Source organism: Oncorhynchus tshawytscha, linkage group LG11 (genome assembly GCF_018296145.1).
Source record: "Oncorhynchus tshawytscha isolate Ot180627B linkage group LG11, Otsh_v2.0, whole genome shotgun sequence".
In the NCBI taxonomy this organism is placed as follows: Eukaryota; Metazoa; Chordata; class Actinopteri; order Salmoniformes; family Salmonidae; genus Oncorhynchus; species Oncorhynchus tshawytscha.
The window spans coordinates 23,212,744-23,229,012 of record NC_056439.1 but is presented as its reverse complement, the minus strand read 5'-3'; the positions used below and the strand labels follow the sequence as shown (position 1 = coordinate 23,229,012).

General features: G+C 43.7%; 1 protein-coding gene across 1 annotated transcript in view; it reads right to left on the bottom strand.

The window, feature by feature from the left end:
* Window positions 1–16,269, bottom strand: part of strn3 (striatin, calmodulin binding protein 3) — a 29,179-nt gene that overhangs the window by 7,500 nt on the left and 5,410 nt on the right. The window contains exons 2-8 of the mRNA XM_024412848.2: window positions 4,955–5,058; window positions 4,642–4,715; window positions 4,463–4,544; window positions 3,928–4,104; window positions 3,494–3,629; window positions 2,973–3,114; window positions 1,493–1,629 (exon numbers count right to left, since the gene is read on the bottom strand). Coding sequence (XP_024268616.1) covers window positions 1,493–1,629; window positions 2,973–3,114; window positions 3,494–3,629; window positions 3,928–4,104; window positions 4,463–4,544; window positions 4,642–4,715; window positions 4,955–5,058 — 852 coding nt within the window. The remainder of the gene's footprint in view (window positions 1–1,492; window positions 1,630–2,972; window positions 3,115–3,493; window positions 3,630–3,927; window positions 4,105–4,462; window positions 4,545–4,641; window positions 4,716–4,954; window positions 5,059–16,269) is intronic.

The window sequence follows — 16,269 nt, the reverse complement described above, 5'->3', positions numbered from 1 at the left end:
CAGGGAGGGTTACAGGAGGAGAGAGAGAGGTTCAGGGAGGGGTACAGGAGGAGAGAGAGAGGTTCAGGGAGGGGTACAGGAGGAGAGAGAGAGGTTCAGGGAGGGGTACAGGAGGACAGAGAGAGGTTACAGGAGGAGAGAGAGGTTCAGGGAGGGGTACAGGAGGGAGAGAGAGGTTCAGGGAGGGGTACAGGAGGAGAGAGAGAGGAGAGGGGTACAGGAGGAGAGAGAGAGGTTCAGGGAGGGGTACAGGAGAGAGAGAGGTTCAGGGAGGGGTACAGGAGGAGGAGAGAGAGGTTCAGGGAGGGGTACAGGAGGAGAGAGAGAGGTTCAGGGAGGGGTACAGGAGGAGAGAGAGAGGTTCAGGGAGGGGTACAGGAGGAGAGAGAGAGGTTCAGGGAGGGGTACAGGAGGAGAGAGAGAGGTTCAGGGAGGGGTACAGGAGGAGAGAGAGAGGTTCAGGGAGGGGTACAGGAGGAGGAGAGGTTCAGGGAGGGGTACAGGAGGAGAGGGTTCAGGGAGGGGTACAGGAGGAGAGAGAGGTTCAGGGAGGGGTACAGGAGGAGAGAGAGGTTCAGGGAGGGGTACAGGAGAGAGAGTTCAGGGAGGCAGAGGTTCAGGGAGGGGTACAAGGAGAGGAGAGAGGTTCAGGGAGGGTTACAGGAGGAGAGAGAGGTTCAGGGAGGGTTACAGGAGGAGAGAGAGAGGCAGGGAGGGGTACAGGAGGACAGAAGGGTTCAAGAGGAGAGAGAGGCAGGGAGGGGTACAGGAGGAGAGAGGGGTACAGGAGGGGAGGGGTACAGGAGGAGTACAGGAGGAGAGAGGGGTACAGGAGGAGAGAGAGGGCAGGGAGGGGTACAGGAGGAGAGAGAGAGGCAGGGAGGGGTACAGGAGGAGAGAGAGAGGTAGGGAGGGGTACAGGAGAAGAGAGAGGCAGGGAGGGGTACAGGAGGGAGGAGAGGAGGGAGGGGTACAGGAGGACAGAAGGGTTCAGGAGAGAGAGGCAGGGAGGGTTCAGGAGGAGAGAGGTTCAGGGAGGGGTTAGGAGGAGAGAGAGGGGCAGGGAGGTACAGGAAGAGAGAGGGGTAGGGAGGGGTACAGGAGGAGAGAAGGGCAGGGAGGGGTACAAGGAGGAGAGAAGGGTTCAGGAGGAGAGAGGTTCAGGGAGGGTTGAGGAGGAGAGAGGCAGGGAGGGTTCAGGAGGAGAGAGGGGTTCAGGAGGAGAGAGGGGTTCAGGAGGAGAGAGAGAGAGGCAGAGAGGGGTACAGGAGGAGATAAGGGTTCAGGAGGAGAGAGAGGCAGGGAGGGGTACAGGAGGAGAGAGAGAGGCAGGGAGGGGTACAGGAGGAGAGAGAGAGGCAGGGAGGAGTACAGGATGAGAGAGAGGCAGGGAGGAGTACAGGATGATAGAGGGGTACAGGAGGAGAGGAGGGTTCAGGGAGGGGTTGGTGCTGTTCAGGGGGTCATGGTTCAGGGGCTGACAGTTGCTTACATCATAGCTGTAGTCAGCCTCATCGTTGGAGACGGTGAGGTCAGCCAGGTCTCCCAGGCCCAGGAAACTCTCCAACACGTCATCAGAGCCAATGATAAAGGACTTGCCCCCGCCTGAGGGAAACGGTAAGGGCTCGGCTAAGAATAGGACGGAGAGGAGAAGGTTTAGTAAATTACATACAGGCCACACCTAGACAAAGAGCTCAGCCTCTCAGTGGGGTGTGAAAACATTCCCCCGCATGGCAAGACTGCAGAGCACACACTAAGTGGATTGACTTAGTGACATGGCTGGAGAGATTTTTATGTCTAACATAGTAGAAAGTATTTCACTGGGTAGAAGTCAAAACCTTGAGTGAATAACAATGAGACATGCGATGAAAAATTTTCTAAACACAAGGTTAGGCCCCTTGCAAAAAAAACACATGAAAAATAAGACCAGCACTGTGTGGGATGGGGTTCATTTCATTACTAGTGGGTTTGACTGGTGCTCTGTATGTAACCCTTTCTCTCGGCCACTGTGGAGGGTTGTGCTGAGGGTAGTGTGACTGAACCGAGAGGCTGGGATTTTGAGCAGGGCACGCAGCAGCAGTGAGGTGTGTGGCAGGGCCAGGGGAGGCCAGGGGAGGCCAGGGGGGGGCTCAGAATATCCTGTGCACAAGTGAGGAGGAATGCTGACGAAGCATTGGCATGACTGAGATGGCACAGGGTAGGCCATTCTTGGTGCAGATCAGAATACACGCTCCACTACTCAATATTTCAGTTATATCTACCACCGGCCCACAGATAGGTAGAGGAAAACATGTCTACCACCGGCCCACAGATAGGTAGAGGAATACATGTCTACCACCGGCACACAGATAGGTAGAGGAATACATGTCTACCACCGGCACACAGATAGGTAGAGGAATACATGTCTACCACCGGCCCACAGATAGGTAGAGGAATACATGTCTACCACCGGCCCACAGATAGGTAGAGGAATACATGTCTACCACCGGCACACAGATAGGTAGAGGAATACATGGCACACAGATAGGTAGAGGAATACATGTCTACCACTGGCCCACAGATGGGTAGAGGAATACATGTCTACCACCGGCCCACAGATGGGTAGAGGAATACATGTCTACCACCGGCACACAGATAGGTAGAGGAATACATGTCTACCACCGGCCCACAGACAGATAGGTAGAGGAATACATGTCTACCACCGGCCCACAGATAGGTAGAGGAATACATGTCTACCACCGGCCCACAGATAGGTAGAGGAATACATGTCTACCACCGGCACACAGATAGGTAGAGGAATACATGTCTACCACCGGCACACACACACACTGTCCATGCCACAGTTCCTCTACCCAACACCCATGCAGGCTAAATCTACATTTTCATTGATACAAATGGCTGCATTTATGCCAAATGGGGACACAATGGGGTATAGGCTAGTTCTCAGCAGGAGATATGTTATACCCTCTTACCCCATTCGGTCCCGTCCCCTGAACTCCTGGCCTCCCCTGCTCCCTCTCCATCCTCGGCATTCACCAGAAAGTCAAACTCCTTCAGAGCCTCCTCCGTGTCGGGATCGTCTGGAAGGTCAGAGGCCAGGCCCTCGTTCCCAACCTGGACAGAGGACAAACACAGTCAGCCACCAGGTCTGGCACACTGGGATCAAATACAGTACACAGTTAATACAATACTTGTATATAATAACAATACTTGTCAAATAAAAGGTGGTTGGTATTTTCCTTCCACATGCTCATGTACCGAATTTTAAATTGTGGTGAACTCTTTTACACAGCAGGCATTTAAAGGTTCTCTCCTGATAACTATCAACATTCATAATCAGATCTGAGGATACAAGTCTAGTGTCAAGAGACAAGTATTGCTCTTAGCAAGCCATTATTACACCCATTTACACAGTGCTGACACTGGCAGTACATTTACAACAACACTAGTAAGGGGCTTCAGATATCATCGTCTGAAGCAAAGAGGTCTTCACCTTTATCTTGTGTTTTTTTATTGTGTGTTTGCCGCTGTCTATATCCTCCATCAGGTCTCCCTCCTCATCGTCATCTTCGTCACTGTCGTCTGTGTTTTCTAAGAAGTTAAATGTTTCCAGAACGTCTCCTGGATTCCTAGAAAAACAGTTTGAAAACAACTATTTTGAGCAATGCGGGCGACACTGCAAATGATTTAATTAGCAAATTAAATGAAACAGGATGGATGATGTGGCTAATGCTATTCAGAGCATACTGTTCTGAGCACACAGAGGCACAATGTGCAGAATCCATCAGAAATCTGCTATTTAGGAAGTTGCCAGGAAAACTGGAGTGTGTGATTTGAGTTTCGTCAGGAAAAGTGAACATTGTGTCAGTTGGATCTTCACTGAAGTGATTGGCAGTGTGCAGGATCAGATGAGGCCTAACAAACTACCTTTTCATATCTTGTCCCTTTGGTTTGGCTGGAGACTCCCCTCCGTTGAGGATCAGCTCCAGGTTCTTGTTTTCCACAGAGCCGTTCTGCTCCGAGCCGGATAGGCCCAGTAACGAACGCACTCTCTGAGACCGCACATCTAGTATTGTGTCCGTGTAACCTACTTCCTGAAGATATCTGTTGGGACAGAAACAGAATTACACATTTAAAAAAAAAATTCACCTTTATTTAACCAGGTAGGCTAGTTGAGAACAAGTTCTCATTTGCAACTGCGATTTAATTAACTTAGCTAGCTAAATAAACCTGGGCATGTGTACTTAAAGCTTCCCAGAGCATGAATGCTGATCTAGGATCAGTTTGACATTGTAGAGCATAAGGAATAAGATTACATGTACTAGGGGGACCTGATCCTTGATCAGCATGATGAGACGCTCTATGTATACAGACCCTGATGGGAATTCATCTTGATCTATAAACGTGTTAGAATGCTAGCTGGATGCGAGGCCCTATAGGTATGCTGTGTCGGCGTACTCACTGTCTGAGGAGCTGTCTGCCCTGTTTCCACGTCAGCTGACTGTTCTGGGGTACAGCAGGGACCTCTGTGTCTTTGGTATCTTCTGCAAACCTCACGGAAGAAAAGTTATCGAAACCACTGTATGTCAACATATTCTATTAATTTCATTTTATAGCAGTTGAGACATGAGAGGTCCGTACCTGGTTCAAAGTTAGGCATCTTAACTTCACCTTGATTTAATTCTGTTCCATATTTTAATTTATGGTATTTTGCTCTGGTAGAGAAAAGACAAATGAAAGAGTTTAGTAAATGTGATGAGATAATAAATTCTACATTGCAGTCAGTGGAGGCTGCTGAGGGGAGGACGGCTCATAGTAATAGCTGGAACGGAGTCGTCCTCCCATCAGCAGCCTCCACTGATTGCAGTCACACACAAAATGTACATGCAATGGCCAATGAGACAGATTGAACTTGGCCATATATCAAAGTTATAGAGTTAAGCGATACACTCACCTTTCTTGCTTTAATGCATATTCTAACATCTTTATTCTTCTAACTAGATCATTCTTTACATTTTCTTGACCTTTCCTTTCTCCTTGTAGGAATGCTATTCGAGCCTGAAAAAAACAAAACAAGAAAGGAGAAAACATTTATAAGTTAACGGTTCTGCCGTTAAAGCCAATCATTTACTCACAACTTTAAAAGCTCTACAAAATGTTAAGGTCATCTGTTGTGGCGTATCAGTGTGTCAAGCAGTGTGTCAAGAAGCAGTGCGGCTCGGCAGGGTCGTATTTCGGAGGACAAATGGCTCTCGACCTTCACCTCTCCCGAGTCCGTACAGGAGTTGAAGCGATGGGACAAGACTAACTACCAATTGAATATCCCGAAATTGGGGAGAAAAAGAGGTTAAACATTTTTTAGAAAATTATATATATTTTAAAAATAAACACAAGCAATCTTTCTCACTGAAGTAATAGGCATGTCATGTCTACTAAATTATTAAAACAGATGAATAACAGTGGCAGCAATGACTATTACATCACCTACTACTGCCACATCACTCTTCTTCTCATCTTCATATTCCATTCATTAATGACTCCATGCCTTATATCAAATTAAATGTTAATTATGTACACAACCAAACCCCATGTAGGGGCCTACTGTACCAGCTATTGACTCCACACATACAGTGCCTTCAGAAAGTATTCCCCCCCTGGACGTTTTACACAATTTGCTGTGTTACAGCCTGAATTTAAAATGGATTACATTCTGATTTCTTTGTCACTGACCTACACACAATACCCCTTTTTTTTTTTAAACAAATGAATTAAAAATGAAAATCTAAAATGTCTTTGAGTCAATAATTATTCAAATCCTTTATGGCAAGCCTAAATAAGTTCAGCAGTAAAAATGTGCTTAACAAGTCACACAAGTTGCATGGACTCACTCTGTGTGTAATAATAGTGTTTAACATAATGACTATCTCACCTCTACCCCACACATACAATTATCTGTAAGGTCCCTCAGTCGAGCAGTGAATTTCAAACAGATGCAACCACATTGGATGGATCAACATTGTAGTTACTCCACAATACTAACCTAATTGACAGAGTGAAAAGGAGGAAGCCTGTACAGAACAAACAAATATTATAAAACATGCATCCTGTTTGCAATAGGCACTAAAGTAAAACAGAAAAAAATAATTTGGTAAAGCAATTAACACTTTGTATTCATAACAAAAAGTTACGTTTGGGATAAATCCAATACAACACACTATGGAGTACCACTCTCCATATATTCAAGCATAGTGATGGCTTCATCATGTTATGGGTATGCTTGTAATCATTAAGGACTAGGGAGTTTTTCAGGATAAAAAGGAAATGGAATGGAGCTAAGCACAGGTAAAATCCTAGAGGAAAACCTGGTTCAGTCTGCTTTCCACCAGACACTGGGAGATTAATTCACCTTTCAACAGGACAATAACCTAAAACACAAGGCCAAATCTACATGAGTTGCTTACCAAGACGACAGTGAATGTTCCCGAGTGGCTGAGCTGCAGTTGACTTAAATCTGTTTGAACATCTATGGCAAGACTTGAAAATGGTTGCCTAGCAATGATCAACAACCAATTTGACAGATTGAAGAATTCTGAATATATATAAAAAATGTAAATGGCAAATTTTGAACAATCCAGGTGTGCAAAGCTCTTAGACTTACCCAGAAAGACTTACAGCTGTAATCACTACCAAAGGTCATTCTAAAATGTATTGACTCAGGAGGTTGAATTCTTATGTAGTCAAGATAGTGTTTTAGTCATTTCTTTAAAGACAAAATATACATTTTCTTCCACTTTGACACCAGTATTTAGTGTAAATCGTAGACAAAATGAAAATGAAATTAATTTAATCCCAACTTGTAACACAACAAAATGTGGAAAAAGTCAAGGGGTGTGAATACTTTCTGAAGGCACTGTATTTGAAAGAGACACTGGATATAAAAAAGGAAAGAAAGGCCTAAAGAAAACATTCGAAAATGAATTGGGGAAACCTTGGTATAGGCCTGGTGAGTCAAAGTAGGACTCTGTCTGTCGCTCCTGGGATCAACAGAACAGTAGGCCCAGGTTGTAACGCAGGCCTCAAGTAGAATCACCCCTGTAAGGGTGTTCAGTTCATACAGCACTATTTAGCTGGCCCTCTTCTCCTGCTCAACTCTGTGCTGCTCGTGAGCACTGAGCAGCTGTGACACCCAATGCCGTTTAAAGGGTAGCAGGCAGGGGGTATTTTTAGTCAGCCGCCCTAAACGCCCTCTCGACTGGTGGGGTGTCATGGTGCCCATAGCAACCCAGTTGTTCGGCAGGTAAACCGGAGGCCGACATTCATGCCGTAGTCATGGAGACGGAGAAAGTGCCAGACGGGTAGCAGCTAAACCATACCGGCTATGAAAACACTATGGTGGATCTGAACCACTGAGTCCCCTGGTCCAGTCACTCCCTCACAATAATAAAATAAGACAAAATTGAGTACACATTCAAGGAGTAGGAGACCCAGCTCTCTACATGGGGTCAATTTTCAACATAGGATTCACTTCAGTCAACGGAGATCAGTTCTTTTAAACAGAACAATTACTGTATAAGAACTAGTATTTTCTAAAGTTTTCCACCTCGGTGTTCAAGTCAAAGTGCTAAATGAAAGTCTTGCTGGGACCATAAGCATGGGAGGTCTCAGGTCTGGCCAGTTGAAGTTGGCTAAAGGGAGGAGGAGAGTTTCAGCTGAACGAACAGCTGTTTACATTGGTCTTTTTCTGTGGACAAACGGGATCTAGTTCAACAGCCAGGGGACGTAGCAGTCGGTTACACAAGCACCTAGCTACTCCCTCAGCAGATACAGCTGGCTACAACACTCAACTAAACATTTTCAGTTTGGTCATTAACATGTGTAGCGGCCATGACTGAATACAAAAGAGAGTCGTCTTTGGGTAGTTTCATGTGGGTTTCTCGTGTGTGTGTGTGTGTGTGTTCGCACATGGCAAGTGTTTGTACATCCACTCTGCCAAAACGATACACAGTTAGTCCGTCACTCACCCTAGATAACTTGAAAAAACCTAACCAGGGGTGTATTCATTACGGTGATTCTGCAACAGAAACCGTTTCCTCCAAACAGAAAATGTTTTGCAACAAAAACAAGTTTCTATTGGACAAAATCAGGTAGGTCCCTCCCCATTTCATCCATGTTCTTTTTTGTGTGCTTCTGTTTGGTTCTTAAAAAAGACAAAAGGTTTCCATTGCAAGACGTAATGAATACACCTCTGGTCTTGTGTCTTGAAGTTGCCTAGTCTAGCTAGTGCTAGCCATCTTCTTTCGCCAATTAGCTTCAGCCAGCTGGTGTAAGACAGTGGCAAATTTGGTTTGACATTGTCTAGTCTTTCTCAGGGGGCTAGTTAGGGATAGTCAATAAATGACACAATGTAAATGGACAATATTTTCATATTGCAAATCTTTTAGTTGTCTCATTAAATGCTTTCAATATTTCTATATGAATTTCTAAAATGTATAGTTGGTTTGAGGTTAACTAAAAGAAATTTGGAGCTATTGACCACTTAAAATATTGTCCCATGTACATTGTGTAATTTACTGACGGTCCCCTAACTAGCAACAGGGTTTTCAAATGTCAAACCAACTGTACACTTTGTAGTACATTGGCACTAGAATACAGTGCATTTGGAAAGTATTCAAACCCTTTGACTTTGTCCACAGTTTATTACGTTACAGCCTTATTCTATGGTGCTTTGCTGGTGACACTCGTCAGTGATTTATTTAGAATTCAAGGCACACTTAACCAGCATGGCTACCACAGCATTCTGCAGCGATACACCATCACAGGCTGTGTAAGGGCAATTTGACCAAGAAGGAGAGTGATGGAGTGCTGCATCAGATGACCTGGCCTCCATAATCACCCAACCTCAACCCAATTGCGATGGTTTGGGATGAGTTGGACCGCAGAGTGAAGGTAAAGCAGCCAACAAGTGCTCAGCATATGTGGGAACTCCTTCGGGACTGTTGGAATAGCATTTCAGGTGAAGCTGGTTGATAGAATGCCAAGAGTGTGCAAAGCTGTCATCAAGGCAAAGGATGGCTACTTTCAAGAATCTCAAAATAATATATATATTGCTCAAAAAAATAAAGGGAACACTTAAACAACACAATGTAACTCCAAGTCAATCACACTTCTGTGAAATCAAACTGTCCACCTAGGAAGCAATACTGATTGACAATACATTTCACATGCTGTTGTGCAAATGGAATAGACAACAGGTGGAAATTATAGGCAATTAGCAAGACACCCCCAATAAAGGAGTGGTTCTGCAGGTGGTGACCACAGACCACTTCTCAGTTCCTATGCTTCCTGGCTGATGTTTTGGTCACTTTTGAATGCTGGCGGTGCTTTCACTCTAGTGGTAGCATGAGACGGAGTCTACAACCCACACAAGTGGCTCAGGTAGTGCAGCTCATCCAGGATGGCACATCAATGCGAGCTGTGGCAAGAAGGTTTGCTGTGTCTGTCAGTGTAGTGTCCAGAGCATGGAGGCGCTACCAGGAGACAGGCCAGTACATCAGGAGACGTGGAGGAGGCCGTAGGAGGGCAACAACCCAGCAGCAGGACCGCTACCTCCGCCTTTGTGCAAGGAGGAGCACTGCCAGAGCCCTGCAAAATGACCTCCAGCAGGCCAAAAATGTGCACGTGTCTGCTCAAACGGTCAGAAACAGACTCCATGAGGGTGGTATGAGGGCCCGACGTCCACAGGTGGGGGTTGTGCTTACAGCCCAACACCGTGCAGGACGTTTTGGCATTTGCCAGAGAACACCAAGATTGGCAAATTTGCCAATGGGGGGGGTGCTAGCCATGTGCTAGCCAGAGGTAGCCTGACTGCCATTAGGTACCGAGATGAGATCCTCAGACCCCTTGTGAGACCATATGCTGGTGCGGTTGGCCCTGGGTTCCTCCTAATGCAAGACAATGCTAGACCTCATGTGGCTGGAGTGTGTCAGCAGTTCCTGCAAGAGGAAGGCATTGATGCTATGGACTGGCCCGCCCGTTCCCAGGACCTGAATCCAAATGAGCACATCTGGGACATCATGTCTCGCTCCATCCACCAACGCCACATTGCACCACAGACTGTCCAGGAGTTGGCGGATGCTTTAGTCCAGGTCTGGGAGGAGATCCCTCAGGAGACCATCCGCCACCTCATCAGGAGCATGCCCATGCGTTGTAGGGAGGTCATACAGGCACGTGGAGGCCACACACACTACTGAGCCTCATTTGGACTTGTTTTAAGGACATTACATCAAAGTTGGAGCAGCCTGTAGTGTGGTTTTTCACTTTAATATTGAGTATGACTCCAAATCCAGACCTCCATGGGGTTGATAAATTTGATTTCCATTGATAATTTGTGTGTGATTTTGTTGTCAGCACATTCAACTATGTAAAGAAAAAAGTATTTAATAAGAACATTTAATTCATTCAGATCTAGGATGTGTTATTTTAGTGTTCCCTTTATTTTTTTTAGCAGTATATATATATATAGATAATATATATATATATATATATATATATAGATATTATTCTACAATGTAGAAAACAGTAAATATTAATAAAAACCCTTGAATGAGTAGGTGTCCAAACTTGATACGGGTACTGTATGTTTTTGTTAGGTAGCGTTAACTAGCACTAGTCGGCTGTATCTGCGCCACAACTCTGGTATTTTTTGTCCTATAGCTTGTTCTCGATCTTCTTAACTAGTGAGTCAACATGTTTTCAGCGGTTTTATTTTCTTGACTTTCTCATGCTCCATCGTCTCTCTGCAGCAGACATACAGTGCTTACAGAAAGTCTACACACTCTGTGGATGTCTTCACATTTTATTGCGTTACAAAGTGGGATTCAAACGGATTTAATTGTCGTTTTCTGGCAACGACCTACACAAAATACTCTATTGTCAAAGTGGAATAACTTGTTTGTTTTTCTAGAAGATTAATGAAAAATAAAACAGTAATATATCTTTATGAGATAAGTATTCACCCCCCTGAGTCAATACATGTTAGAATCACCAACTACAGCTGTAAATCTTGTTGGGTAAGTCTCAATATTTTCCCATTATTCTTTAAAGAAATTCTTCAAGCTCTGTTAAGGTGTTGGGGGATCATGGCTAGACAGCAACTTTCAAGTCTTGCCATAGATTTAAGTCAATTTGTGTCAAAACTGTAACTTGGCCACTCAGGAACATTCACCGTCTTCTTGGTAAGCAACTCCAGTTTAGATTGACCTTGTGTTTAAAGTGATTGTTCTGCTGAAAGGTGAATTCATCTCCCAGTATCTGGTATAAAGCAGACTGAACCAGGTTTTCCTCTAGGATTTTGCCTGTGCTTAAGCGCCATCCCGTTAATTTTTATCCTGAAAAACTCACCCGTCTTTGCCGATGTCAAGCATACCCATACAAGGAAGCAGTTACTCAGTGATGTGTTGGATTTGCCCCAAACAGAAAGCTTGGAATTTAGGCCAAAAAGTGTATTCCTTTGCATTATTACTATAGTGCCTTGTTGCATACATATGCTCATTTTGAAATACTTTTATTCTGTAGATTTTTATTCTTCTTTTCACTTCTTTTAGGTCATTATTGTAGAGTCCCTACAATGTTGTTGATCCATCCTCACTTTTCCCCCCATCACAGCCACTGAACTCTGTAGCCGTTTTAAAATCACCAGTGGCCTCATGGTGACATCCCTTTACAGTTTCCTTCCGATCCTGCAGCTCAGTTCAGAAGGACAACTGCATCTTTGATGTGTCTGGGTGGTTGTTTAATAAATCATCCACAGCATAATTATCAAATTGACTGTGCTTCAAGATATAGTCCATGTCTGATTTGTTATTTTTACCCATCTACCAATCACTGCCCTTCTTCATGCGGCTTTTATAAAAGCACCCTGGTCTTCGCAGTTGAATCTGTGCATGAAATTCAATACTTGATGATGTCTGGGGGACAGAGGAAGGGGAAAGACATGTAACCCCTCAATCAGATAGTCATTCAGAAACCATGTCAACTATTATTTCACACAGAGTGAGTTCATATAACTTATGTCATTTGTTAAGCCAAATGTTACTTCGGAACTAATTTAGTCTTCCCAAAACAAAGGAGATGAATACTTATGCAACAAATATATATTTTAGTTATTGAACTTGTATTAATTTGTAGAATTATCTTTTCACTTTGACAGAGTATTTTGTGTAGAACAATGACACACAAAAAAAAAAATATAAAAAAATATATATTTCAAGAAAATGTGAAAAAAAGTTCAAGGGGGTGTAGTGCTTCTATAGTGAGCATTATGTTTAGAACATCCAATCACAATATCGAATCGCAATACATATCGTATCGTCACCTAAGTACCGCGATAATAGCGTATCGTGAGGTCTCTGGACATTCCCAGCCCATCCAAATAAAGCAAGTACACTATCAGAGATCAAATCGCCACAATGATCCTAATTCCTGTTAAAGCACTTCTGCTAAAAGCTGTGGAAATCCCCCCTGCCCTCAGACCACCCTTGCAACACCGCCCTCGGACCAATCCCAGCGCAGCTAGCAAAGCCAGTATCGGCCTAGCTGCTACGTACGTGTGAGGTCACAGGGTTGAGATGTGTAACAGTCAGTCTGGGGATACAGTGAGCTCACAGACCCAAATTAACAGGCTGACAAATTAATGGACTGTATTGGAGCAAGAATAGACATGGCCAACTCACGACACATTACCTGCTGTACAGCTGTCCTGTAAATGGGTGCAAAAATAATGGCCAACTTTTAGAGCTTTGTCATCACCGACATAACATATACCTACCACTTCACTGCAAAGGAACACTGCTTAGGCCTATTCACACTTGAATACCTTTAGAACTGTATTTTAGATTTGCCTGTCTGTCTACTTGTTTATGTGGCTTAGTGTACAAGCCATCTTTCTTCAATAATCAACAAATAAAGAGTACAATCAGTGAAATCATAATTTCATCAATCAAGGTTTCACAACCATGGCGGTAGCCTAGCGGTTAGAGCGTTGGGCCAGTAACCGAAAGGTTGCTAGATCGAATCATCGAGCTGACAAGGGTTTGTTCTTAACTGACTTGCTTAGTTACATAGAGGAAGAAAAAAAAACATCAAAAATGTCAGAAACTGTCAAGTGTTTTCACAGTTCGGACCATTTTCAGGAGCCATGGTAGACTATTAAGTGGAACCGCTATTTTCAACTCATCTACTTATAGATGTTATGTATAACCAAGAAAGACCTGTGGAAGAACATTTCAGTGGTCTAATTAGCACAGATGTTTTAGGGATAGAGAGTAGAGGTCGACCAATTAATTAGGGCCGATTTCAAGTTTTCATAACAATCGGAAATCTGTATTTTGGACACGGATTTGGCCGATTTATTTATTATTATAATTTTTTAAAATTTTTAAAACACCTTTATTTAACTAGGCAAGTCAGTTAAGTACACATTCTTATTTTCAATGACGGCCTAGGAACGGTGGGTTAACTGCCTTGTTAGGGGCAGAAAGACAGATTTTTACCAAGTCAGCTCGGGGATTCGTTTTTGCAACCTTCCGGTTACTAGTCCAACGCTCTAACCACCTGCCTTACATTGCACTCCACGAGGAGGGCTGACTACCTGTTACGCGAGGGCAGCAAGAAGCCAAGGTAAGTTGCTAGCTAGCATTAAACTTATAAAAAAACAATCATTCTTCACATAATCACTAGTTAACAACACATGGTTGATGATATTACTAGTTTATCTAGAGTGTCCTGCGTAGCATATAATCGATGCGGTGCCTGTTAATTTCTCATCGAATCACAGCCTACTTCGCCAAATGGGTGATGATTTAGCACTGTTGTTGCACCAAACCTGACCATAAACATCAATGCCTTTCTTTAAAATCAATACACAAGTATATATTTTTTAAACCTGCATATTAAATTAATATTGCCTGCTAACATGAATTTCTTATAATTAAGGAAATTGTGTCACTTCTCTTGCGTTCCGTATATGCAGCAGTTTGGGCCGCCTGGCTCGTTGAGAACTGTGTGAAGTCCATTTATTCCTAACAAAGAGCGTAATTAAGAAAATATATTTTTCTCCCCAATTTCGTGGTATCCAATTGTTAGTAGTTACTATCTTGTCTCATCACTACAACTCCCGTACAGGCTCGGGAGAGACAAAGGTCGAAAGCCATGCGTCCTCCGAAACACAACCCAACCAAGCCGCACTGCTTCTTAACACAGAGCGCATCCAACCCGGAAGCCAGCCACACCAATGTGTCGGAAGAAACACTGTGCACCTGGCGACCTGGTTAGCGTGCACTGCACCCGGCCCGCCACAGGAGTCGCTAGTGCGCGATGAGACAAGAATATCCCTACCGGCCAAGCCCTCCCTAATCCGAACAGCGTTAGGCCAATTGTGCCTCGCCCCACGGACCTCCCGGTCGCGGCCGCGAACCCAGAGTCTCTGGTGGCACAGCTAGCACTGCGATGCAGTGCCCTAGACCATTACCGCACCCGGGAGGCCAGACCATAATTAATTTGCCAGAATTGTACATAATTATGACATAACATTGAAGGTTGTACAATGTAACAGCAATATTTAGACTAAGGGATACCACCAGTTAGATAAAATATGGAACGGTTTCGTATTTCACTGAAAGAATAAACGTTTTGTTTTCGAAATGATAGTTTCCGGATTCGACCATATTAATGACCCAAGGCTCGTATTTCTGTGTGTTATGTTATAATTAAGTCTATGATTTGATAGAGCAGTCTGACTGAGCGATAGTAGGCAGCAGCAGGCTCGTAAGCATTCATTCAAACAGCACTTTCGTGCGTTTGCCAGCAGCTCTTCGCAATGCTTCAAGCATTGAGCTGTTTATGACATCAAGCCTATCAACTCCCGAGATTAGGCTGGTGTAACCGATGTGAAATGGCTAGCTAGTTAGCGGGGTGCGTGCTAATAGCTTTTCAATTGGTGATGTCACTCACTCTGAGACTTGGAGTAGTTGTTCCCCTTGCTCTGCTTTTGTGGAGCGATGGGTAACAATGCTTCAAGGGTGGCGGCTGTTGTCGATGTGTTCCTGGTTCGAGCCCGGGTAGGGGCGAAGAGAGGGACGGAAGCTATACTGTTACACTGGCAATACTAAAGTGCCTATAATAGTCAAATCCAATAGTCAAAGGTATATGAAATACAAATGGTATAGAGAGAAATAGTCTTATAATTCCTATAATAACCGTAAGCCGTATTAGGTTAACTGGGAATATTGAAAACTCATGTTAAAAGGAACCACCAGCTTTCATATGTTCTTATGTTCTGAGCAAGGAATTTAAACGTTAGCTTTTTTACATGGCACATATTGCAATTTTACTTTCTTCTCCAATTTGGTTTAAATAATGCAAAAACAAAGTGTTGAACATGTTTCATTATTTATTTGAGGCTACATTGATTTTATTGATGTGTTATATTAAGTTAAAATACATGTTTATTCAGCATTGTTGTAATTGTCATTATTACAATTTTTTATTATTATTACTGATTAATCGGTATCGGCTTTTTTTTGGTTCTCCAATAATCGGCATTGAAAAATCATATTCGGTCGACCTCTAATAAATAGAGTATTGACATAGTGGTGCACCAGTCATAAGGAAACACCTGAGGCCTAGTGGAAAATTATCACCAAATCAAGCACAATGAAAGATTGATGTGATTAAGACACTGACTGCACACACACACAAAGGTATGAACATAGGCCTACATTGAGTTAGTGATTTCAATTTCAACAAGAGAGAACGACATTGGGGGAAAAAAGGGTTTGACCAGATACAATGCTATTTTACTGTAAACAAATTGACAGACTTTCAGCACCCTTATAGGGAAGGATATTCAACAAGCACAGCACATACACAAATGACTGATGATTGGCTGAGAGAAATTGGTAATAAAAAGATAGCAAGAGCTGTTTTGATAGACTTCAGTGTGGCTTTTGACATTATCGATCATAATCTGCTGAAGGAAAAATGTATGTGTTATGGCTTTACACCCCCTCTTATATTGTGGATAAACAGTTACCTGTCTAACAGAACACCAAGGGCGTTCTTTAATGGAAGCCTCTCCAACATAATCCAGGTACAATCAGGAATTCCCCAGGGCAACTGTCTAGGCCCCTTACATTTTTCAAACTTTACTAATGACATGCCACTGGCCTTGAGTAAAGTCAGTGTGGCTATGTATATGGATGACGCAACACG